At 41.2% G+C, this 26,972-nt stretch overlaps 1 protein-coding gene across 1 annotated transcript; it reads right to left on the bottom strand.

Annotated features, from left to right (window-relative positions):
- Positions 1-18,534: 18,534 nt before the first annotated feature.
- Positions 18,535-26,762, bottom strand: LOC147882414 (ABC transporter B family member 19-like). Its single transcript, XM_087400681.1, has 11 exons — positions 26,092-26,762; positions 25,444-25,498; positions 24,939-25,114; positions 24,591-24,791; positions 22,903-23,162; positions 22,450-22,766; positions 22,061-22,284; positions 21,583-21,962; positions 21,042-21,487; positions 20,708-20,949; positions 18,535-20,532 (listed from the first exon to the last, which is right to left on the bottom strand). The coding sequence occupies exons 1-11, from the start codon at positions 26,515-26,517 to the stop codon at positions 19,297-19,299; spliced, it is 3,963 nt and encodes a 1,320-aa protein (XP_087256807.1). The 5' UTR covers positions 26,518-26,762; the 3' UTR covers positions 18,535-19,296.
- Between the last annotated feature and the right edge of the window lie 210 nt (positions 26,763-26,972).

The following is a 26,972-nucleotide window of genomic DNA, read 5'->3' as shown; positions in this document are numbered from 1 at the left end:
CGCCTATACCCGCAGCATATACTGCGCTCTTGCCACACCGCGAAGGGCGTCTCAATCTGAAACAGTGCACTCCTGCACTTCTGGCTGTGCTACCTGCAGAGATTTGCTCCCAAACTCGAAATAGGAAAGCAACACTGGTCCTCTTACTAGGACACCACGAGCTTGGCTTGCTTTCTTGAGCTCCTTACCACGAACAAGGCTCTGATACCATGTGAAGATTGTGGGAGAGAGGGAAGGAGTCTCACTTGAGGCTTTCTCACATAAACAATGGGGGAATACACACAAAGGTGGAGGCTGAAAACAATTTTCCTCTTCTTAGTTGTGAAAGCCAAAAGAACTCAAGTACAAAGAAATAGAAGAACCCTATATGTGGGTCTCAAACCAAACTCAACTAACTAAGGTGGCATACTAACTGAGCCACAAACTATAGTAGATAAGGATAGTTATCATCCAACTATTATTCGTGGGTGGTGTACCAACCGCATCTCCAACTAACAAGTCGGTGACATAAGTACACAATGGTCACCCTGGCATATCTCGAGTGGAGCTCGATATCTCAACACTAAGGTGTCTAGACCTCCTGAGAGATTTGCTCTAGGGGTAGACTATGTGATGCTTATTGATTGGTGGGATCCTTCTTGCTAATAGAGAGGCTATGATGCACGAGGATCGGCGCAAGTGGGAGTATGCTATGCAATCAGAGATGAGTTCACTTGAACTTGGTTTCTTTGCCACATGGAAAGAAAGCATTGCCATGTAAATGGGTCTGCAAGATGAAGGTCACAGGTGATGATCTACCCATTAGGGAAAAAGGGAACTCATTTTGGGGCCCTGTAAGAAATTCACTATTTTTTTATTTATTTCTCCTAAAAGACCTCAAAAATAGTAAAATACGGAAACGTGGCTCAGATTTGTCCATAAGGACTACAGAACTGTCAATTCAAAAAGGAATAAGATAATCTTTTGTCTGACTAACACGATTTTGTATTAAATATCCTCTTAGATTTTTTTTTGTTTACCAAAGATTCCGCATCTCTTTGGCCGACGTGTGCAGGTCTTTCATTAAGAGTCCATCACTGAACTTAGTGATTGCAAGTTTTCAAAATATTCACATGGATACCGCCACACTTCCACGATTCATGTTACAAAACGACTATGAGATTGAAAAACAAACTTCGCAACCTGAGGAGCACAAAAAATGGCCGATACTAGTGAGTCACTATCTGAGAAGAAGCGATTACACCATCTTCACATCGACTTGGAAGAACAATATGCTCCAGCACAAAAAAGATGAAAGGATACGGTGCTGAATGCTCAACAGTGGGAAAATATGAGAAGAGAAGGGCTTCAACATATTGACTTATGGTGCGATGGAAGCATATATCCAAAATGTCAAGTAAAAAACTCTACACCTCCATTTGTCAATCCCACCACATTACTGAGGTTTGCCGACGATGGACAAAATGGACTTCTTGGTTATATTTCAGCGCAGTCTGCATTTGCAGAAACGTATAAAATGATGTACCTACAAGAAAAGGGGGCCAAGATGGAGGAGATAGCCATTCGTGCAAAATTGGAGCAGCAGTTGTAGAATGAAATTGAGGAGCATTCAAAGAGTAAAAAAGAGTTGACAAGAGCAAGAAAGAAGAGAACCGTGCTTGGAGACAGACAACGTAGCAGGAAGATTAAAAACATTGCAAATTTGAAGGCTGGGACTGGTGGATGCAAGCGACGAATTCAGGAAGCAAGGTTAGATTGAAATTTATCATTTTGTATACTCAAAAAGGCTCTGTTCCAGACTATATCTATTTCGTTGATTGTCGCAAAATAAGAATGGAGGTGCTGAATAATATAGTCATATTGTGTTGTTACTACAGGAAATTATTGGAGCCTGCAAAAGAAAATATGGACCCGAACCTTCTTCCTGTTAAACAAATGAAAGGATTGCTTTCTTGCGGTGTAGCAAAAGGTTTGATTGAGGAAAAAAAATACAAAACAGTCAAACGCAATGTTGTAGAGGACTTTGTATCCAATAATCAAGTTGATGGCACTATAATCCAAGAGGCTCTTGATGTTAGTGGAGTTAGCAGGAAGGGATATAGTTTGATTTTCCATGCGATATCCTCAACTTTGAAAGATCAAAGGATTAAACGAGTTTTACTGCCAAATCCAGCAACCGTGTGGAGGATAAGAGGTCATTTGAATGAAAGTATAGATGAATTTATTGGGCAATATATCCATATTGAAGAAATATTTCATGGTGTTAAAGGAACCACTGTGTATGATCCTTGGAACAATATATTTTTAGATCTGCAACAACTTCAAAAAAGAATGGTCGAGTTTTATGGAATAACATTTGAGGAGTGCAAAGGCATTTTGAAATTTGTTATCAAACTGGATGAGTGTGAGGTTGTAAAGGAAAAGAAAATGGAAAGAGTTATATTACATTGATGAATGGAGCGATTGATACATCATTGACTGAAGCGAGTTCGAAGTATTTCAGTGTGCAGTCAGAGAAACACATATGGTGGTTAGGCTCGTTCCAGGTATGATCATGGGTTGTTTTATACTTGATTTTGGTCATTGTTTTCAAATTTGATATAGTAATAAATTTGTTTTCTATAATCTCGCAGGTGAAGACCGAAGACCATGAAACACTAGATTGGGTGTTTCACCACACGGAAATACCAACAATAATCAAAAGACAAGTGCAAGGCGAGAATCTCCATGTTGCAGGAAAAGGTGATTTTCAAGTAGAGTGGCACATGGCCGGGGATCTTAAAACACTTAAGTGCATGTATAACATTAGTAAAGGAGGCAACTCAAAGTCTCCTTGTCTTTACTGCAAAGAATCAGCTCAAGTAATGGATTCAAAATGGTGGAAGAGAGCACCTAATAGAGATAAAGTTGACCCTGACTTCAAGGCCATTCTGGACATTCCACTATGTAATGTTCACATCAGCACATTGCATGGTCTATGTCGAATTATTGAGAAATTGGTATTTTTATATATTGGATTTGCTTGGAAACTCCGTCCCAAAAAAAATAGAAAGGATGCTCTTCAAGCATTGGAAAAAGTGTTATCCGATATAGGTCTGCATGGAGGAGATGTTCAAATCACAAAGGATTTTAAAAAGTCTACCAATGGCAAGGAGGTACCAATCAAGCCCTCTATTGGTGGTGTTAAGGCAAGAAGATTCTTGTCTCGACCCAAACACAGTAAGCAAGTAAGGCAAGGTAGAGCAGTTTCGAAGATTAATTATGGATTGTGGAAGCAAGTCCATAATGCTGTGAAAGATCATGAGGCAGATGGGGAAGCACGAAATAGGAAGGCAGAGGTGTGGAGGTCTCTTGATCAACTCTTCATGTTCTGTGACAAAGTAACATGGACAAAGAGTGATTACAAGAACTTTGAGGAGGCAATTAAACATTTTGGAAAGTCAATGACAGACGCGTGGACAACCTGCAATATAACTCACTACATGGTAAGGTTATGTCTTTTTGTTTTACTTAAGTGTGATCTTCTTTTTTTTAATTACTTACTATGCATTCTTATGTCTTACAGCATATCATATACAACCACCTTCCCTATTTTGTCAAAAAGTATGGATGCCCAGCTATTTGGTCTACCCAAGGCATGGAGAAGTCTCACTACATGGCACGTAATGCATTTTTTAGACACACACAACACTATGGAGGGAGTCAGAAGGCGAATAGTCTGAAGGAAGTCTTCCAATGGTTTTACTGAGGCATACTACAAAGGCTGCATGCTAAAAGAAAAGTTGCTAGCTCCAAAATCAAGCTTGCTTTTCTTCTAGCCCAAAAGCAAAGACGAAGACAAGCTCTAGACAATTCAATTGCAGCAGAGAGACATAGACAATGGAGGGAATCGAAGATATTTAGAAACCATAAATGGACAAGTAAACATGAATAGGACTCATTTGTAACTTATTGGTGTTATGTCCACATGTTTTCAAACTCATTCAATAGAAATTTTTTTAGTGGAACAAGTGACTCTTGGTGTTATGCATGAAAAGTATTTCAATGTGAAACATATGATCTGAACTTAATACAATTTGTTTACAATTTCAATATATTGTTCATTTAATATTTAACGACACCACTCTATGTAAATGTACAAATCATTTCATCATCAACTTATTAATCATTTATACAAGATCATACCAGATATCAAAGACTTTATACAAATCAGTTCAAATTTAATATAATGTTTGTGCTATATTCGATGACTAAATCCTATTTCTCCCAGGGCCTGCCGATCGGAACTCTCTTTTTGATCTTGATTGGAGTCTTTTTCTTCTTTATTGGCTTGATGTCGACTGTCTCTTTATCCTTTTCTTCAGCTCTCTCCACCTGTTCCTCTTCTTGGACTGTGTGGCCTGATGCAATCATGGGTGGCTCTCGAAACCTTACGAGCTGGTGTTTTCCATAGCCCTCCAGATATTTGGGGTCCTTAACACCACATGCTAATGCATAAGAAGTGTAAGACAAAAAGTAAGCGGCCCTAGAGGCCTGCTTATTCACATAATCTCCAAATATATCTATGGTAGACAACCTCTCTATCAAAATGATCTTTTCCTTTTGCCATGAAAGAGCATGTCCACCTAAAGCCCTAGACAAACATTTTAGGAAGTAAACAATGGCTTCTCCATTGTTGCTCAACTGCCTATGGTAAATCAAGATCTTGGCACTGCCTAGATCATGAACATAATGAGCTAGGCCTGACATTTTGCAAAACCCAACCTGCCTGCTTCCACTTGATCTCTGGAGGAATGTGTCATCCTCAATTTGTAGCTGCAACATATCAAAGGATTGGAGTGAGACAATACACAACCTACAAAACCAAAGTTAAGCAGAAGTCAAAGTATATGATTTGAAGTACCTTCTCATTTTCATCAGCAACAAGCAGTTCATCTTTCCAAAGATTTATCCCTCTCCCTTCTTGTCCAGCCTCTTCTCTAGGCTTTTTTGTGTATAGTGCTGAGAGATTCATAGCTTCCTGTGTGAGCTGGAAGGCAGCTTCATCTGGCTCTTGGAACTTTTCAGCCTCTTTGAAACAAAATGAAAGGGCCTCTATAGGATCAAACATTGTTTCCAAAGCCAATAGTGAATGGTCATCCTCTATGCCAACCTCCTTGTCAAGCCTTGAAGCCTGGGCAATAAGGGAAATGGCATAGTCCTCCCTCAAATCAAACATACACTCTATATCATGGAGGAAAACATAATCCTTTCCACCAATCAACACACCTGGAAGCATCGGCACTGCATAGTTGCTGCTCTGAACGTCAAAATCTTCAACTGGCTCTGCTCCCCTCAGAGTTTTGTTCCTCAGTTGAACAAGGTCAAGAGCAGCCACTTGCAGCCCCTCATCCTGAAGGTCGATATCTTCTTCTTGCTCTGCCATTTCTGTGACCAAAGAAACATCCTCCTTTTCAGAAGCTTTAGATGTGTCTTCTTCTTCTATTTCCTGCCCTTGTTCATCCAAAGACTCCTGACTGAAGACAATGTACATAAGAAATGCCATGCTCTCCTCCAGCACTCTGCACTTTCTGGTGTGCAAAGTACAGTTGAATTTATAGTGATCAGGCAGGCTGTCAAATCTTCTGTTCACATGGTACCTCAGCCTGTCATTGGAGACAATATGATTTAGGTGCACAAAAACCTTTTCTCCTCCCACAATTCTTCCTGCCTTTGTCAGTTCTTTGAAGGCATCCCAATAGTCTAAAAGAAAATCTTTGTGCTACTCCAGTACAGAGCTCATTGTGAACTCCATGTTGAAAATACTGTGGTATATATGGAAGTTACTCTGAGCCTTGCATTTGTGAAGAAACTCAAATAGGAGCAAATCTGGAGAACTGTCCTCTTCTGGTTCCATTTGTTTTTTGATGGAAGAATCAGCACTCTGCTCCAGCCTCTTCTTTTTGCCTGTTCAAAAACTTATATACTATGAATTCTATATGCTGACATATGCAATCAGTGAATGCATTGTATATCACCAGATAATTCCTTCATGACATCTCATCACTCACCTGGTGATTGCTGTGGTCTAATAATAGCAGCAGAAAAGTCCAGCTTCCTCTTGAAAGGTGGGGCCTGGGAGCCAGCTGTTCCAAAAAAAAAACATTTCTCATCATCAAGGAAGATTTCCACAGGGCTAAAGATAGCAAATTAATGAGGTAGAAGTGAGAAACAAATAATACACAGGAATTTGCAGCAAAATGCGATATGGGCTGTTTAGAGAATTGTAAACCACTCTCCTCGCATTTTGTTGCAAATTCTCAAATTCTATTCATGTGCATGTCAAATCAAGCACTTGGTTCATCTCAGTGATTCCTGGACACTATGATCTCATATGCAAGAGAAATAATGGAATGAGTGAAACTATTCATGAGGAATGTGTCAACAACAGGAATTTGCAGCAAAATGCGATATGGGCTGTTTAGAGAACTATAAACCACTCTCCTCGCATTTTGTTGCAAATTCTCAAGTTCTGTTCATGTGCATGTCAAATCAAGCACTTGGTTCATCTCAGTGATTCCTGGACACTATGATCTCATATGCAAGAGAAATAATGGAATGAGTGAAACTTTTCATGAGCAAGGAGTCCACAACAGGAATTTGCAGCAAAATGCGATATAGGCTGTTTAGAGAATTATAAACCACTCTCCTCGCATTTTGTTGCAAATTTCTTGTTTCTATTCATATCAACCTACAATCTAATTTCTGGGTGATTTCCCACATTCTTGAATAGTATTAATTGAAAATGTAAGAAGAAGGATGGAGCTGAGTGAAGACATTGGGACATCAAAAATCCAATGGATGGAAGAAATAAATGTTGAAAAACATTGAAACCAAACTAGAACTCTGACCTTTTTTTTCCTTTTCCATGCTGATTGAGTTGCACTGGTAAATCTCCTGCTCTTTCTCTAGCTTGAACTTTGCACTCTAGGTAACCTGGAGATCTGGTAGTACTGTCTTCAGGCAGGTTGCAGTCTGGATGGAGTGTGCTGGGTAGGAAAGGATCAGAGAGAAGGAAATGGAAGATGCGAGGGTCGTGGCAGGGATGAAAGATTGGAATCCAGGGGAGGGAAAAGTGGTTGTGGTATTGATGATGAAATCATGAATGGCACAAGTTCCAAGGAATAAAGTGTACTTTCACACGTGCCAAATTTCAAACTCCAAGAGATCTGGGTCCCATCCACACGTGTGAAAAACGACTAGATTCCACACGTGTGGGATTTAGTGATTCTTTAATTCTATTTGCACTTATTTGTGGTATCCTGTTTTAGAACTCTTGCCCTCCAGTCTCTACTCTCTTGCCTCCCTACCTCCATACTCTGCAGCATCAGCATCTTGTCCAGTAGCACAGGTTCATCCTCAGCACAGATTACTCCTCAGCAGCACAGCACATCCACAGATAGATTCCAGGTCAGTAACAATGGGTTCTCCCCTTAGTCTCTGCAATCTTCTTGCCTAAAATAGAAAAAATACATCCTGTATGGAAATGCATAGACTCAAACCAAGACAGAGAAATCACTGTAGGAATGCAGATCTTCAAGTGTGATATTTGCATGTGATCTTCTTGCATAACCTCCATTCATACTGTATTTGGTTGGAGAAACATAGAAATCACTGTAGGAGTGCACCAGCATGTCATTTAAAAAATTTGCAGCAAAATGCGATGTGGACCTGTTTGAAATTCCAAACTGCTCATATCGCATTTTATTGCAAATTTCTCTATTTGGCTTCTTCCACCCCTGTGATTGCCTTCTCTTTGTTAGAACATGTTCTGGTTTTTTGACTTCCATAGCTGTAATCTTCTTGCATAAACTCCATTCATACTGTATTTGGCTGGAGAGACAAAGAAATCACTGTAGAAGTGCACCAGCATGTCATTTCAAAAATTTGCAGCAAAATGCGATGTGAACCTGTTTGAAATTCCAAACTGCTCATATCGCATTTTATTGCAAATTTCTCTATTTGGCTTCTTCCACCCCTGTGATTGCCTTTTCTTTGTGAGAACATGTTTTGGTTTTGTGACTCCCCTTAGTCTTTGCAATCTTCTTGCCTAAAATAGAAAAATTACATCCTGTATGGAAATGCATAGGCTCAAACCAAGACAGAGAAATCACTGTAGGAATGCAGATCTTCAAGTGTGATATTTGCATGTGATCTTCTTGTATAACCTCCATTCATACTGTATTTGGTTGGAGAAACATAGAAATCACTGTAGGAGTGCACCAGCATTTCATTTAAAAAATTTGTAGCAAAATGCGATGTGGACCTGTTTGAAATTTCAAACTGCTCATATCGCATTTTATTGCAAATTTCTCTATTTGGCTTCTTCCACCCCTGTGATTGCCTTTTCTTTGTTAGAACATGTTCTTCATGTCTATGATCTCTTTCCAATCCTTTGTATGTAGTTTTTCAGAGTGATGGCAAGAAGCAAATCAACTGCAAGGCAAGTTGGCAAAGGACCAGGTCTTGCAGCAACAGCAGCTGGGGCAGGTTCCAAGAAGTTTAGTGTGCCTCCAAAGGGAAGAGCTTCACATGGCAGGAAGGGAAAGCCAATGAGCTTGCTCAAGCAAAAGGCCAAAAGATTGAATAAGGGTGCAGGTGTGCTAAGGGAGATAAGGAGGCAACAGAAAGCCATAGGTTTTGCAATACCCAAAGCACCCTTTCAAAGACTGGTGAGAGAAATTTATGACAGTTGGAACCTTGGGTTCAGGTGGAATAGAACTGCCATTCTTTTCGTGCAGGAAATGGCAGAGGATTACCTGGAGAAATATTTTGAGGATGCAATGCTTGTAGCAGCCCATGCTCACAGGGTGACTTTGATGGCCAAAGATTTCAACACTTTGTCCAGAGTGAGATGGAGATATGACAAGCTGGTTCATCCTGTGGAATGGCAGGACATCAAAATGAGAGATATATTGCTAATTCCACCTACAAGGAAGGTGAAGGTTGATGAGGTAAAGGTTGTTGAGGTAACACACTCAAAGAACACCAGAGGGAAGGCTGCTTATGAGGACTCACTGAAGCAGCAAATAAAAGAAACAAAATCTGTTATAGATGTGGAGACTGGAAAGAAGGAGCTACACATACATAGAAGGTTGAAGGAGCTGGGCCCTGATGTAGTTGTACATATTGAGGATGAAGTTTCAGTCAATGATTTTGATTTGACAAAACAATGCTTAGCAGCATTGGCTAACAAGAATGAGTATTGCTCAGATACTATCATTCTTGCAATGCTCTAGTAAGTGTCTTTAAATTTTACATTTTTTGCAAATCCATCCTCCTTGTAACTCTTTTATAACCTACCCTAATTATGTTCTGATCCTATGCAGCATGATGAGAAGCTGGCTTCACCCCTTTGTACAACATACAGTCCATATTGTTGATCCAGCCATTTCTTCTAGATTAAGAGATGCAAAGGAGACTCCCATGAGTATTTCCAGCTGGTTCAAACACTGCAATTTTGAAGTAATTGACATTTTGCTACTTCCATACCATAGCAGGTATGTGGGTGACTACTTCTTTTCAGATTCTTCTTTAATATTGGGAACTCTTGTAGCCTTTCATTTTCTTATGCTTTTTTCCTTATGCAGTGACCACTGGAGTTTTGTGTCTATTGACATCCAGCAGAAGCAATGCTTTCTATTCAACTCTCTAAAAAACACACACAGAGAGCTGAAATTGTAAGTGCTGTGTGTGCTTTTTGAACTTAAAACTTCATTATTTTGATACCATACTAACTAAATTATACATATTGCAGTTGTATTAGAAGGCTATTAGATGCATTGGATCATTATCCTCCAAATGTCTCTCTGTTGGATTCAATAGAGCCAATAAGTCTAGAGGTAAAAAGTCTATTAAATGCTATGTCTTTGAACTTATTGAATAATTTTGTTTTGTGCTGATGCTCACAGTTTCTAACATTTTTTTCTAACTGTACAGACACCACAACAAAATGATTCAAGTAGCTGTGGATGGAGGGTTTTGATCAATGCAAAATATATACTTTCAAGCTACTTTGAAAAGGAACAGCCAGATCTGGTAAGGAAAAATACTTTTCATTTAGCTTGAAGATAATTCATAATGATACAAAGTGTTCTAAATTATCCTCTGCCATTGCAGATGAAAGAGGATAGCTTCAGCCCCAACTATGTACATAATTTTAGAGCTCATACAATTTGGAGGTTTTTGAGCTATGCCTCCCCCAAACCTATTGTAGCAGCTACTGTGGAGCTGGGTGAAAGCTCTAAAGTACAAGAAGGTGTCATACACTTTGATCCCACATATGAAGCACCTAATGCTGAGGACCAGAAGCCACAGGAGCAATCACAGAGTGCTGAGGAGGAGTAGACACAGGAGCAAAGACCTGCTGCTGATGTTGAGGAGAAGGTGGAGAAGCAGCAAAGAGAGGCTTCTGGGGCAGTGGAGGAGACAAGATGGAGCACGGACAGGATGGAGCAGTAGAGAGAGAAGATCCTCCAGAAAATGTAGAGCAGCCTCTGGATGAAACTGTACATAAATAGAAAATGGATGTTAGAAATATGTTCTACATATTCAGCTAAACAATTCTGTACAAAATCTTACTTGATTGAATACAAAACCTTTCTTTATGGAGTCTGTGTTATCTCAATTTTAAAATTTTCTATGTCTTTGCATTTCATTGAGCTCTCTCTTCTTCTGAGTAACTGCAAAAAAGCAATATGAATTAGAGTGGTAAATTAAACTAATAGCAATGCTTATAGAGACTAGGATAAATCAGATGGTGTACCTTTCTGTTCTTGTAGATAAATAAAAAGTCGTTTGAGATAGAACCTTCAGTCTCAAACAGAATGTCACTGCGCAATTGAGCTAGGGAGCAACATTCTCTTAACGAGATATTGGCTACCACATCACCATTCTCAACAACATCAATATCAATAAGTTTATTTTGTGCACCAAAAGACTCTTCATCTTGGTCCATTGGGACAAGCTTTGTGCCTAGCATTCGACTGCGCTTGTAATAAAAAGAGAAAATAAAATTTTGTGATGCAACCATGTACTTTAGTTGCATAGAAGGTTGGACCACCTCACAAAACACTGAACTACATGTCTTCTTATCCCAACCTTTATCCAAAAATTGTGGCATGCATGCCGAATTTGTTGCTTTAACTGTGAACATTGTTTTTGAAACCTTTACTGGAAAGGTATTAAACAAGTCTACAAAAACTGTGAGAGGCATGCACAAAGAAATTTTTACTATCCTAGTGGCAATATTGGGCCTCAGAGCTTTCTGTACTTCTGTAAAAAGCTTCGCCCTATATGCCTCTGTAACACTAGAATGTGGGTGAGGCCAATCCACCGAATTCCACACCGGAAGGTCTTGTTTTATTAATACACCATGTGTGTTAGCTTTGTCCAGCAACTGATAAAAATGATCAGTAAAAAATATACCCGATTGAGCTAGCTCTGTTGCACATCGACCTTGGTATTGTTGTTCTCCTATCGATCCATGCAGAACATCTATAAATCCCAGAATTGTTTTGCCATGTCTCATACGATGAAGGATATAAATCTGAAATAAAACAACACAAGAATGTCAATAAGTTAAGAGAGAAAGCTTCATCTTAAAAATCCATACACCTCATGAAGAAAAAAACCACAATAGAAAAATATACAATTAGGCCTGTGTTGCGGAAGATTTTTTGGATAGTCTCGCAAGACAAGTTCTTTATGCATGTACACGTGCTGAATCAAAACTTCTTTCACGGATATCTTCCCTTTGGTGATTTTAAAATCTCGTACTCTTCCCTTCCACGATGCCAAGAAAATGTTTTTTGTCTGGGGTCTTTTTCTTTTGCTAGGTTGCATGAGCACCCATGCTCCTTTCGAAACACTAAACCTTTCCCAAGTTCCTTCTGTTTTGACTGTACTTGAATTCTCTACCGACGAAATAGAAGAAGCAGGTCGACGGGGTAAGGATGTTTGGTATAATTCTGCCTTCGTAGCATTATCATCCACAGAGCGTCTTCCACAAGAACGGCCGTGGTTTTGACCATGGAGATTTTCTGAATCTGTAACAATAGCAAAGTAATGTAACTAAGATAACAATTTGAAGTTTCAAGAAAGAGAAAGTGGGCAAACAGACAGTTGACGAGAAACATCTTACTCTACGCCAAACAGGATCAAGGGAGCAGTTTTGGAAAAGAAAGGCTGTTGCACAATGAGGCAATGGTGTAGAATGGTAGACCTTTCGCACGAAAGGCGGCACAACATTTGAAAATTCAAAGGAAGGTGGAAGCGGGAAGGATCTTGTCAGATAAAATGTCAGTTTAGATTCTATCTTCTTGTCCAAAGATCTTCTAAGAATAAAAAACCAATCTCCTCATTAATGTAGCACGCTTGTACTTACATAAAGTATTGTTTCTTTTTTCTATTTTCTCTTATTTTCGTGAATTTTCAACGTTACGTTGGCCTTCTATTGATTGGTTGAGAGCTTATTTTTCCAAACCGTAAAAGGCCCCAAAATGAGCTCCCTTTTTTCCTAATGTATGTACAAGGCCCATTTGGTTGCTAAAGCGTTCAAGCAAGAGAAGGGTGTGGACTTCGATGAGATATTCTCTCCATTTGTGAAGATGACCACACTTAGATGTGTACTTGGACTTCTGGCAATAAAGGATATGGAGCTTATGCAGATGGATGTCAAGACAGCTTTCTTGCATGGGGATTTGCATGAGGAAATTTACATGGTATAGCTGGAAGGCTTTGAAGAAAAGGGCAAATAGCATTTGGTTTGCAAGCTGAAAAATAGTATCTATGGCCTTAAGCAAGCACCTAGAGAATGGTATCACATGTTTGATGCTTTCATTCGGTCCCAGGGTTTTAGAAGAAGTGAGATTGATCATTGCCTCTACACTAAAGGGCTAAGGATAATAGCCTAATAGTCTTGGCACTTTATGGGGATGATATGTTATTGGCTAGCAAGAACATTTATGAGATTGATGCATTAAAGGCCAAGTTACATGAGTCCTGACATGAAGAATTTGGGACCTACAGGTTATATTCTTGGTATGCGCATCACGCGTGACTAGAGCAGAAAACTCCTTTGGCTTTCACAGAAGGAGTATGTTATAATAGTGTTGCAGCATCTCAATATGGAGGGGGGGAAGGCAATAAGTACTCCATTTCCTCCATATGTGAAATTGAGTCAGGCAAATAGTCCCAAATCAGATAAGGTTCCTTATGCATTAGCAATTGGGAGTCTTATGTATGCTATGATAGCTACTAGATCGGACATTGCATTTTCAATGGGAGTTGTTAGCTAGTATATGGCTAATCCAAGAAAGAGGCATTGGGAGGCAGCTAAGTGCATCATAAGGTACATGAAGGGTACCAAGGACATGTGTATCTGCTTTGGTAGTGGAGAGATGCATGTATTTGGGTACACAGATTCAGACTACGCAGGGCATGTGGATAGCAGGAGATTCACTTCTAGTTATGTGTTCACCTTTGCAGGTGGTGTAGTGTCGTGGATGTCTCATGCACAAAAGTGCATTGCTTTGTCTACCATAGAGGCTCAATATGTTGCAGCCGTAGAGGGTTCCAAGGAGGCTATATGGCTTGATCAAATAGTGGGAGATTTGGGGATTCATATAGATGTACTGACATTGCATATTGATTCCATGAGTGCTATTTAGCTAGCACGAAATCCGGTCTTTCTTGCAAAGACCAAGCACATTGAGGTCAAGTACAATTTTATCAAGGAGGTACTTGAGGACAAGCGCATAGAGCTTGTCAAGTTTCATACAGATGATAACCCTGTAGATATGCTGACGAAGAGTCTTTGGCATTCCCTTGTAAGCTCCTCAATGCCAAAAGTGCATGTCACCAAATATTGTTGCCTCTCTTCAAGCTTTTTCTGGAAATCCTAGAGTTCTTGTTCTTTTGGGATGAGAGTGAGCTGAGCTTGTACAAGTTCCTCTATTTGTTGAGCATGTGTTGAGTTCAAGTGGTCATAGGAGGTCTATAGGATTACAATAGCGTGAAGTGCTGCTGTCAGCATATTTGGCTTTGATGGAGGTTGGAAGTCATATCCCACACTACCTTCTCCTGAGCTTGAAGAGCTTGGTTTATGTGCACTTCTTCAACCTCTTTCTCATCTATTTGGACCCAAAGTGCCATGACCTCTATTGCGATTCCATGGAATGGGTCTTGGATGTCTGTGACTTGTCTTTCCAATTCTTGGGCATGTTCCTCCTTGGCCAAGCTATTGAATAGTTTTGCCATTTGAAGCATTTGGTATGCTTAATGATGGAGGATGGCAAATGATGATGAGGATTGGCCAAATTGTTGATACAACCAGTGCCCATGTATCCATCCTGATGATTCTCTAGTATTCGCCAGCGGCGGGAGGTTGCTCCATTGTAAGGTTAGACACTTGGGTACAGTAGTCATGTTGCTGATCTGGCACTAGATCTCCTTGTGGCTCATTGACTGGCATGATGTCAATAAGTGGTGCTGGTACCAATTTAGCCTCTATCTCTTATTGCTGCTATTGATGGAGATATATTGGTTGTAACCATATGCCAACCTATAGCATCTGCTTGGGCAATTCCTCATTTTTGACCTCCTAATAGACATTTCTTATGAGGCATCTACAATTGGCAATGTCGTAGTAGGAGAAGATGGTGATGTCTCCCACACGAGTGATAAGAGGATGTCCAGATTCTCAATAGTTTGTGGCAATAGGGGGAGAGACATTTCTTCTCCTTATACTGGTGATTACTATCGATATGTGTGGAAATTTACATTTTTTGGCAAATGAACCATCGAGTTTCTTTGTGAAGAATATTGCCAAATGCTAGATCCATTCTTGCTTTAGCTGCCTACTGACCAAAACAACTGTGCAGAGGAATTGATCCTTGACACGCATAACCCTCAAGATTGTTGATAGGAACATTGCTACTTCCTGGAGTAGAGGGTCGATGATCGTGTGAAGTAGTATCCCATCCCTATGGAACTTCGTGCCCATGGTGAGGAGAATTTGGATTTTGAGAAATTTGGCATCGGCATGCCTTGTGGGGTATTTTTTCCCTTTAGTTGGGAGTGAGAAGGCCATTTGGATCACTATATTATCAAGTATAATATTGAGTTGACTCTGATTTATGGTGATGGTGCCGTATTTTTCGATCTGTGCATCCCTAGAGTGGTAAGAAAGGAGAACTTCCTAGATGTATGTGGTCATGTGGTAGGATTGTCCGTCAAGGATTGTAGGCACTCAAACAAACATCCCAGTACCCTTTGCTCTAAGAAATATTTTGCATCATTGGAAAGTACATAAGTCGATGGAGGTGGCAACACAAGCTCCAAGGAATGGGCCTCATCAATGGTCGTGGAGGTGGGTGGTGATTGGGGCAGCATTGGTACTCTACATTCCTCCTCCACCCATGTACATACTCCTCTTTCCCCTCTCCCTCTCCCCTTGTGCCATAGTCTCCATATCATGCATAGAATCCTCATTAAAGCTATTGCGAAAGCGTGTGAGGAACGTGACCTACAACTAGGCAAGGACTTACTATATGCTTATTTTGTTGGGATTTCATAGGGCACCTAGGACTCAGTCACCTCTGGAGTCTGAACCCTAGGTTGAAGTCGATCGATGCTACCTATATGTGCAAAGACATACATATGCTAGTGAGTGCGCATGATACAATCTGATGCTAACTATGGAAGACTTGGGGCTCCTAAATCTCCATTATTGTCGAGGACAGCTTGCATGTTGATGTAGTAGCATTTCAGTCGGCTCCCATTTATTGTTGTGGTGAATTGGGATCCATCCAATGTTTCTAGTAGCACAGCTCCAATGGGATTCATCTTTTGAATCTGTAAGATCCTTGTCCTAGATATTTGAGTTTGCCCTTGTGGACTTTGGCATTGTATAGTAGAACTAGGTGACCTTCCTTAATCTCTTTATCTTTAAGCTTTTGTCAAACCATGCCTTCCTTCTTCATTTTTCTACTATCATGGCATGGTAGACAACTAACCTTGTCTCTGTATGCTTTTTCAATTGATAGAGTCTTTCCTTGAGGGAATCATGGTCGCCCATGTATTCTTGCACTACTATGCATAGGCTTGGTATGACAAACTACCAATTGAAAAGGCATAAATCTTGTACTGACCTTTGGTATGGTTTGATATGCTCATAAGGCTACATTAAGCTTTTCTGCCCAATCAAATCTCTTGGGCTCCACTATTTTGGTGAGGATAATACATATTACCTTGTTGGTGGACCTTCCTTATCCATTGCCTTGGGGAAAATAAGGTCTTGGATTACCTTATTGACGACATGTGTTACTCTATCTAGCAATGAAAGAGCAAGTCTAATTTAAAAAAAACTTTCCTACCAAAAAATAGCACAATGGGAATTAACAAACCAAGACCAACGATTCGCTACACACATTACCAACATATTCAAAGCAGTCAAAGTTATGATCCAGCAAATTGCATCGTCGTCTTGGGTATGGCTTCAAAAAGGAAAACTCAAAAATAGAATCCTTCGTGCCTATGACTTAAAAACAAAAACAAACCTCAATCAAATATTACGATTAGACATAGGCTACTGAATGACATACAAAGGTTGCATACATCTCCTACCTTGAACAATTACGAAAAAATTTATTCGCTATGATACGCCAACTTGGACCGCCTACCTTTTTTGTAACATACACTAGTGGAGAACGGCATTGGGAATTGCTTTTCCAAGCTTTGCAAATACTAGCAGAAGACAACAACACCAAAGATACCAATGGCCGGTAAAGGCAAGGGAGTCCACTTAGTCCTCACTTTCCCTACTCCTTCCCTTTTGCGAACAATTGGTATTCCTGGATGTTGAGATCAGCTCAAATTTACCAGATGCTTTATCAATTCAATCCTCGCTCATCCTCACCTTTCAAAGGTAAGGTCGGAATGTTGGAGAGATTCTCTGACTATTTTGTATCAGGCACTCCCATTGGCTGAGCTTTTTCATCAGGAGATATTTGGGTATTCCCATTCTCTTTAGCTTGGAGCTAATGATGAGTCACGTGTATAATGGTCTTTGAATTTCCTCTTCTGTAGGAGGCAAATTATAGGACGTAGCATCATCCGCATTCCTTTCTGCAGCCTCAGAGTTATGTTACATTTGTTCTCACAGCGTTCATAGAGCATACCCACCATTTCTTTAATTAAAACCTCCTGTTGATTCTCTTGTGTGTCTCATCATCTGCTTCTAAGATCTGCATGTCACTGAACTTGACCTCAGATCAACCTTCCAGTGAAATTTAAGGATAATCTGAACCCAAATTTGAAAAGAATTCAAGAAGGGGTGTAAAGAGCACACATTAATCGAAGCAACGTTAGGGCGAAATTGTTTCCCTCTGCCCCCTTGAAATTCGTATGGCTCCCCCTTTCGCAGCCAAGCATCATTTCCCCATTTCTATCCTCTAGTACCTCGGCCTCTCCAATCAAACTCTCCCTCCCGCTCTTTTCCTTTCCCTCCATTGCACTCCTTCTCCCCTTCAAGTAAGCTGCCTCTGCGCAGCTAAGCGCCACAGACATCCTCTTTTTCTGTCTGGCTGAGCGCAGCCTTCTTCCAGCCCTGCTCCATCAATGGGCAGCGTAGTTGATCTCCCCTTTAACCTCCTGGTTGCAGTAATGCGGTTGATGAGGCAGCAGCGTCTGCTGAAGTCGTTGGGTTGGATGGCAAGTCTTTGCCATTTATCTGTCTCGTTTCTCTCCCTGTTAGATTTTAGGCCTGCCCAAGAGGGGGTAGGGTAGAGTGACCGGTGCCAATTTTCCAAAAGAGAAAATTCAGGCTCTTATTTTTTACAAAAACAAATTTTTTGTGATTGGGCTGAGTTACACTCGCTATTTGTATCCCTTAAAATCCTCATCTTGCTATTTTTACCCCTTGAAATCCTCCATCTTTCTCTCTCTCTCTTCTTCTCCTTCTCTCTCTCAACTTTCAATTAACCCCCTTTTCCATGCACCATTTCGGTCCCGTTGTTCCCCTAAATTTTCATCACTTTGAGAAAAAAAATTCATCGCTTTTTTGTGATTGGTTGGGACCATATGATCTCCCATTTCCTCCCTGTTTTTCTATTGTTTCTATTTCGGGCAGGCCCAGTGAATGCCATTCACCTTCTTTATCAATTACGGGAATGGGTCGCAAGCTTGGCCTTAAATCACGGACTGTTGGATATGGATTTTCAATGCAACGGAGACTCTTTGTAGACCATAAAATCAAACCCAAGCTTAGGTGAAAGAGAAACCTAGATTGCCAGTGTCAGATATTTAAAGCTTCGCTCCTTTTACAAACTCACATCTCTACAACATAGAGACACACTGGAGCTTTTTACAGAGAGCTTGAAAAAGTAGCACTTCACAACAGAACATAACCAGATACTCCATCACAATCTCTTAAAAACTTCAGAATGGAAATAAAGTCGTACCAAAATGAAACGTTGATCAAAGTCTTAAGGCCCAAATTCCACAAATAAGGAAAGGGCAATAATATAAAAATGAATGGGTTTCTCAATAATGCAGAATGTTGATGACTGTTGGGAATTGCCAAACTCATGTTGTAGAAAGAAACAAAATCTGCACTTGCATCTCACAACACTCTCATGATACAGACTGGCTCCACGGCACCTAACGGTGGGTCCCGACCATTGTATAAACATATATGGTTCAAAGATCTTGTCCATGCACAGACATACATGGTCACACATTTATACGAAGGTCTTCACATTTGATGTGTGTCAGGCTCCAGGTCAAGGTGAAGGAGCCTCAATAATGCCGTAGGCTAGCCCTTATGGAGAGAATACTTCGGATTATAACCAAGAAGGCAACTTGATATGCTGAACCTGTCAGGTTGGAATGCCATTAATAAAAATGCACACGGAGAAAATTAAATATATGCATAAGCTCTTTGCAGTTCATTTGCATTAGAAGCTTAATGCTAGCAGCAACACTGCTTATGAGTCTCCATCTTGCATATAGCTGACCTCTTTTGGGTGGCTGTCCATGTATGGGTACAATGTCCAGGGCAGAAACCGTTATTAGGACTTGCTGGCACAGTCAACTGTCTTGGGAGCAGAGATTTGTACCACAACTTCATAACTAAAATTCACTGAGATCTCCGTCTTAATCAGCCTTACTCGGTCAAAGGCAGACGTGTATCAGCAGTCTTTAAACCATAAGCTGTTAGGTATGTAATAAATGTACCAATCGAGCTCTCTTTCAAGGCTACATTTGTGTAGCTCTTGCCGGATTTCTATTGCCATGATGTTGCAAGCTAACGAGTTGAGCATACATGCCTCCAGCTTTACCAATGAGATGATTGTGACTCCCATGCTCCACAACCTGCCCACCTTGCAAGACTGCTATAGAGTCTGCACTCCGGATAGTTGAAAGTCGATGAGCCACAACCACTGTTGTCCGACCTTGCATCAAACGATCCAGCGCATCTTGCACCACCTTCTCAGACTCAGCATCCAAGGCACTCGTGGCTTCATCAAGCAGTAAAATTGCAGGATTCTTTAAAACAGCCCGAGCAATTGCCACACGCTGCTTCTGGCCACCAGAAAGCTGCAATCCTCTTTCTCCCACATCAGTCTGATACCCCTGAGGAAGGCCACTAATGAAATTATGTGCATTGGCAGCCTTGGCAGCCTCTATAACCTCTGCCTCTGTTGCATCATCAGATCCATACTTAATATTTTCATAAATAGTCGTGGCAAAAAGTGCAGGCTCCTGTTGTACTAGGGCAATGTGCTGTCTGAGAGATCTTAAGTTTAATTTTCTTATATCTTTCCCATCCACCAATACAAGCCCTGATTGAGGATCATAGAACCTTGCAATAAGGGCAATCACAGAGCTCTTTCCGGAGCCACTAGGCCCAACAACAGCTAGGCTACGCCCCGGATGGACACGTAGAGTCAAATCCTGAAAAACGTGGGCATCTGGTCTGGCAGGGTAGCTGAATACAATATGGCGCAATTCAATGGCCCCTTTCACATCTGTAACTACCTCTGCATCTGGATCATCTGGATCAATTTCTGTCTTGCGATCCATAATGGCAAAAACAGAAGCAAGAGCTTGTGAACCTTTAACAATGTCAGGAGCCATGGCTAGGGTTTCAGCAACCCCAAAGGCAGTTAAAATAAGCACCATAAAGGCCTTCATCACGTTTCCAAAGTTTGTTTCTTGCTTTTTCACAAGGGTGGATGCATACCAGAGAGCTAAGCCATAAGAGCCATACATGCAACACTGAGAAACGCCATATCCCATTCCTGTAAGTTGTCCTCGAAGCCAAAGCTTTTTCTTGGGGACATCCAATTCTCGTGCGAACAAATCTATCACTTTCTCCTCTGCACAGAACGCAGCAACTGTGCGGATGTTACTTACAGCTTCTCCAGCAACCATGCTGGAGCGGGCATATGCTTTACCAAGGTTTCCTCCAAAGCCCTTCAGAAATAGTTGCTGCAATCAACATACATCACAAATCGTCGTTGATACATTTAATTCCCAGCAGAGAACACCAGAAACCATCAGTATCGACGATGTTGATCAATAAATAGCATATTAAAACAGACCTTCCATTTCCCGCACGTCACATTCACACATACAGGGGTGGTATGGTCTGTTTTGTACATACCTCACCCACGGAAGCCCCGATGAGAAGAGGGAAAGTTGCAATGATTACGAGAGTCACCCGCCACTCCAACACAAATGCAATGACGAAAGCTGTAATTGTCAGTGCCATGTTTTGAGTGATAGTGGACATACGGTCAGCAACCGCAGCTCTTACTAGAGTAGCATCTGAGGCAAGTCGTGCTGCCAAAAGGCTGCTATTGTTTTCATCCAAGTCAAACCAGCCTACCTCATTCTGCAATATGGCTGCATACACATGAACATGCAAAATAAATTCATCAAATCCATGCACTCAAAATTCTTTTCTAAGAAGAGACAACAAAGGCAAAGAAAATCACCTGAAAACATTTTTTCTCGCACTCGTACAGTTAAACGCTCCCCTGTCAATGTGAAGTAGTAGTGTTGCAGTATGTAAATTAATACTGTAGCTACAGATGCGCCAGCAAATATGAAGGCGACTTTTCGGACCTCGTGCTTCAAATACGTTGTATCAGGATTGTAGAAAGAGACAAGAACCTGGCTTATAGCTAGAGCAAACAGAGGAGTCTCCACCCCTGCCATGATAGCTCCTAATGTTCCCAAAATAGCATATGGCCATTCGGGAAGGTTCAACTTAATCAATCTCCACATTGAAGGGGCAGCGAGGGAACTATTTTTGTGGTTCTCTTCCAAATCAACTGGGGGATACAGATCCGATTCCCCAGCAAAAGACCTCATGCTTGAAGTACGAAAACTCAGATTTTTGGAATTAGTCAAAGAAGTGTATGAGTTCCTGTTTATCTCCCTACAAGAGGCAATCAAGACAGAAATTAATTCTTTGTTTCGTGTGGAAAGCTTGGATGGCTATCAAGTGCTTGCAATTGCAACCTAAAACCTCACCTTGAGTGTCTTGTCGATGATGTACCCTCTGCACCGGGCCTGTTCAGAGCAGCTTCTTGCAGTTTAACAAGACTAAAATATTCCCCTTTTTCCCCCTTAGAAATGAGCTGGTCATGATTACCAAGCTCAACAACCTTACCAAGCTTCACCACAGCAATTGTATCAGCATTACAAATTGTGGAGAGCCGGTGTGCAACCACAACAGTTGTCCTACCGACCATCAAGTGATCCAAGGCCTCTTGTACCAAGTGCTCTGAGGCTGCATCTAGTGCACTAGTAGCCTCATCAAGCAGGAGAATGGAAGGATTCTTTAGCATAGCCCTTGCTATGGCAATACGCTGCTTTTGTCCTCCTGACAGTTGCACACCTCTTTCACCAACCTAGTAATAGAACAGCATCCAGTCATTATCACTGCAGGATAAAGTGTCAGAGTAACTTTCAAAGAAGCTATAGCCTTCTCAACGAAAATCACACTGACCTGAGTATCGTAACCATTTGGCAGCTGTTCAATGAAACCGTGAGCATTGGCAGCTTTAGCAGCCCTATGAACAGCGCCCAAATCGGCATCCTCTTTACCATAAAGAATATTCTCCATAATACTAGTTGCAAATAAGGCTGGTTCTTGGTTTACTAGCCCAATTTGGCCCCTGAGCCACTTCAACTGTAAATCCTTTATATCATGGCCATCAATCATTACCTTCCCTGCAACATCCAATACACAAGCAGCTGTAAGTTCTTGTATCATAATGTTCAACAGATAGAGCCAAGGAGAGCTTACTCAGTGCAATTGTAAGATAAAAGAACAAAAATCAATGATAGATAAACAAAAGGTTGCAGAAATTGCTTTGAATCAAAGTTTACACTGACCAGATATTGGGTCATAGAAGCGTTCAACAAGTGCTATCACCGTACTCTTTCCAGATCCACTGCTACCAACAAGAGCAACCATTTTCCCAGAAGGAATTTTGAGGTCGAAGTTTTGAAAGATGACAACGTTTGGCCTTGAAGGGTAGCTGAAGGTGACATCAGAAAGCTCTATGTGTCCCTCAACTCGAGACAGAATCCTTCCTTGAAGGAGATTGACATTGATGGCAGGTTTACGCTTAATCATTTCTAAAATGTTGTAGCCAGCAGCCTTGCCTTTACTAAAAGCAGTCAAGTTTGGGGCTGCCTGCCCAAGTGAGCTGAAAACAGTAGCACACAAACTTGATCAATCGAACCATCTATAGATGATAATTCCTCAGAACTTGGCAGCACACAAATTTAAGATGGAGATATTGTCTACAGCTTATAATTTTACATGCCATTCTCAGAACTTACATGCCGCTGATAATCACATTAAGAATAGTGGTGAAAGCCTGACCACCATTTGTCACCTTATGAAGAACCAATATGCTAGCATACCACAGTAGTAAAGCCCAGGCCCCAAAAAGCAATCCATAAGTGCAGCCTACACCCACTCCCTTTGCCATTCCACCTTTCTTTCCAAGCTTGAATGAAGTTTGCAAAGCTGCCCTATAGGTTTCAACAGTCTTCTCCTCCCCAACAAAGGAATAAACAGTTCGAACTTGGGCCATGGCCTGACAACAAAATCCAAGAAAAGAAACTGTCACAGATGCCAAATAGTTGCATTATCACTAAAGTCTCTCTCAAGAAGTGCGAGCAATAAGTGTCCAGACAAAGTGAGAGAAAACCTTTGTAGTTCAAACCATTCCCTAAGAGACAAAATGAAAAATGTACAGCAAACATGAGCATACAAAGAGCAAAGTTGGCTGGTAGCTTATCAGTGATATGGCAAGAAAGTTTGATACCCTGGGTTAAACCAGACAGACCAACACACAGACAACACCGACCAATACAGGGAAATGATGAATCAAACGTCTTCTGTAGCGTGTTTCTTGCTTCTCATCCATTGATATTTTTATCTTCATGCAACAAAACAAAGTTTGCAACACATCTTGAACGTTATGTGTCTAATCTCAAAAGTGCAAGTAAAATATGTTAAAACATATGAATCATCTCAAAGGTAACTTTCTCTAACAGGTGTCCCAGGATTCCTGCAACAAAATGAGGAGTGATCATCCCATCTATCCCAAAATATTGAGGGCTTGCATCATAAAAACCAAAACTACAGCAGGTACATAAGATTATGAGCCATCGATTTCACCTTGCAAAGCACTAACTACTCCCTATACATCTGGATCAGATAAATTAAGCCACCTGAATACAAGCGTGAGCTTTAATTTTTAGATCAGGCATAAGATGCGGTAAAGATCATTGCCACTCTCCATAATGATGTTCAGTTATTCTTCTTGAGTAAAATTTTGCAAAGATACTGGAACAGCAATGCAGACAGATTTCAATCTCTGAGTTCAAATCTGATCACACTCGAATTTTGTTTAGAGATGTCCATAGAGTCCATTTTCTCTAACCTGTGAACTCTCTTCACAGGAAAATTGGTGTTCTGGATGAGAGGCAAGATCATGCTAATACCGACAAACAGGTGGGTTAAGATGTGAGCACAACGGCCAGAACATTCCAGCAGTATCTGTTATGTAAATAAAGATGAGACCTTCGAGCACATCAAGCATGGCATTTAGGGTATTCAAAATACTGTCCTTGGGTAAGGTGAAATGGACCTCATAATCTATCGGCATAATAAAATGGAGCTAAAGGTTTTGGTTTCCCATCTGCAAATTTAACAGTTTTGATACTCCATGCCACAAATTGGCATTTGGACACACCAGTTTTGCTCTCCACTCTTTAGCATGTTTTCCATCCGGATCACCACATCGATGTAGCTACATAAGAACATTAGCCTAAGACTGGCAAAGAGAATGCAGAACGTAATGAGAGTTTATCCTTGCCATCTTTAGAGAACAATACAGATCTAAGCCTCCTGAAAAGCATAATTTAGTAGAGTTTGCACATGCATTTGGTACTTCCAAGACGAGTAGGATAGCTCTTGGGTGCAAAAGAGATACTGCTTACAGGTTGGAAGAAACTACCTCTTCTGCAACTCTTCCCGCCTCTGCATATGCCTTCTGACTTTTGGTGGTAAGTCCAATCATGATTGCAGCATACGTTCCACCTGCTGCTGCCATGAGTGGTACAACAGCGAGTGTGACAAGTGTAAGCTGCCAAACAGACGAGAAGCCAACAGCAAACCCTGCAATGAATCTGGCCATGTAGTGCAGATAGTGACCCATCTGCACAAGAGAGCCATTGAGAGATTGAAGAATCAGAGTAGGATACTTCTAATAAGCTCACATTTGACCGCAAAGAGCACATGTAACAGATAATAGATGTAAAAAATACTCTCTGAGGTAAGGCATTCCCACAGCAGCAGAACACACCTTCTCACTAATTGCATCTTGCACTAGTGCTGTGTCACTTGATATACTACTAACTATTTCTCCCGTGCTAGTGTCGATATCAAAGTACCCAACATCCTGATTGAGCATTGCTTGTAAATACCGTTTCCTCATGAGACCTGACTGCCGCTCACCAGTCTGCATCCAGCATGAGACCTCTGCCAGAAATCCAATCATTTGGTTGTACTTGGAAATGAGAACGTGGAAGCCACATGAAATGATTCACACAATGACAAAAATAAGTGGACCGTGACATCTAATTCCATTGCGGTTGCACTTGTCATTAAAGCAGGAGGAACTTTATACTCCAGGGCACTTTCACATGCTCTCAATTTTTCTATCTTCTCACACAGCCATTCATCTTCCTACGCTCAAATGTCGCTGGACTGGCTGAAGAGGGCATGTCTCAATCGTCTCATCTGTATCCCCTTTGGATAATTTCATCTTTAAAACGTAAGGCACCAAGATGCAGGTCAAAGGAGCGTACCTAGCCAACCAGATCCCATAACTGCAAGTCCCAAATACAGGAAGTATAAAGCATACTGCAAACAAGATTTCTCAATGGTCAGTTGCCCATCTAGCCTCTATTTCTTCCGAAAAATAACTCATACAATTAGCAGGTACTCTAGCAGACATTCTCAGAACAAACAAAGATCAAAGCCTGAATGCTATGTTATTGCAAAATGCCTCCACAAGAATTTCACGTAGCCCAGAATCTGGAGCATTTTGCGAAACTAATACAAAATGACTATTCTTGGACGCTTCTCACGTAGCCCAGAATCTGGAGCATTTTGCGAAACTAATACAAACATAAAAGGTATAGAGCCACTACCGCTCAGAGCAGGCATCCTAGTTAAGGTCTGAACCACCCGGTGGGCGTGTAATGAGAACACTCGTTTGAGAATGGCTGAATTCATTTTCACGGTACAAGAGGATAGGCTCTGATAAAAAAGATACATATCTCAAGAAAGAAAGGGGTTTCAGAAAATAGCAGAATGCAAAGTCAACGAAGGGTTGAAAGCTACCAGCTAATAAACTGTTCAATATTCATCTCCGACTGTGTTCTCTATGTTATCGCTCAAGAAAGATAGAACCATTACCCTCTCTAAAACCTGATATGGATGGAAGCACTGACCTTGGCGACTTCTTTAGCCATTGCGTTGGGGTCCCTAACATGAGCACCGAAAGCGTCAATGAGCTTCCCGAAGAAGATAAAGAAGACAGGGATAGCCGCTCCGTGGACGCAAGCGCCAAGAGTCCCAAAGAACATGAGGAAATAGTCCAGGCCATCTGCGAACGAGAAGAGCTTGTAGAAAGGAACAGTCGGTCGGGACTCTGAAGCCTTGCCATTCTCTTCACTCTTGACGCCCTCCAACTCTGTCATTTCCATGTCCTTGGTCTCCTTCCTCAACATCTCTTCTTCTTGACGGAATCCAGCTAGATCTGTGACAGCTCCAAACTTGTATTTCATACTCTTCCCTCCAATCCAGCGACCGCTATGGGATTTGTCCGACACAGCGTCGCTGTAGGAGTCCAGTGACAGCTTCTCGCTGTCGCTCATGTTGCGCGGGTTTATTTAAATACCAAGAGCGGAACAAGAAATTGGCTGCGAAAGAAACTATGCAGTGAAGGTAGCTGAAGAATCCCGAGGTCGATGAGGGAAGGGAAGGAATGTACGCACTTCGAAGCTACTCCAATGAGCTCGGAGACTGTGAGGAAGGGTCCCAAAGCTCAAGAGACTAAGGTTGTTTTGTCTGTGCAAGCTCCGACAGCTCAACCAGCACAGCAACTTTACAGCCTCCGGCGGCTGTTCCTTCTCATTATACTGCACAGAGATGCTCGCGATTAGGTGACCAGGAGGCTCCATGGAGGCTTCTCCTGCTGCGGTTCTTGCGCAGTTCCTTCGCTTCTTGCAGGTTGTTATCGATCATGATCTGCCTCTCACGAAGAAAGCCCCGTTGCCCGAGGCTCCTGGTATCCGCTGTCAACAACCCCTGGTAATCTTCACAAAAAATT

The sequence above is a fragment of the Dipteris shenzhenensis genome, chromosome 29 (assembly GCF_047967505.1).
Source record: "Dipteris shenzhenensis isolate YYH24624 ecotype China chromosome 29, Dip_SZ_1.0, whole genome shotgun sequence".
In the NCBI taxonomy this organism is placed as follows: domain Eukaryota; kingdom Viridiplantae; phylum Streptophyta; class Polypodiopsida; order Gleicheniales; family Dipteridaceae; genus Dipteris; species Dipteris shenzhenensis.
This window is presented reverse-complemented; position numbering and strand designations above follow the sequence as displayed.

What these genes read in the sequence shown, in the direction of transcription:
- LOC147882414 (XM_087400681.1), bottom strand. Translation starts at nt 26,517, where the DNA reads ATGAGCGACAGCGAGAAGCTGTCACTGGACTCCTACAGCGACGCTGTG. An exon ending in TCATCGACAAGACACTCAAG is followed by an intron (nt 21,488 to 21,582) that starts GTGAGGTTTTAG and finishes TGCCTCTTGTAG; the next exon opens with GGAGATAAACAGGAACTCAT. An exon ending in TCGGGGCTTCCGTGGGTGAG is followed by an intron (nt 20,533 to 20,707) that starts GTATGTACAAAA and finishes TGTTGATTGCAG; the next exon opens with CAACTATTTCTGAAGGGCTT.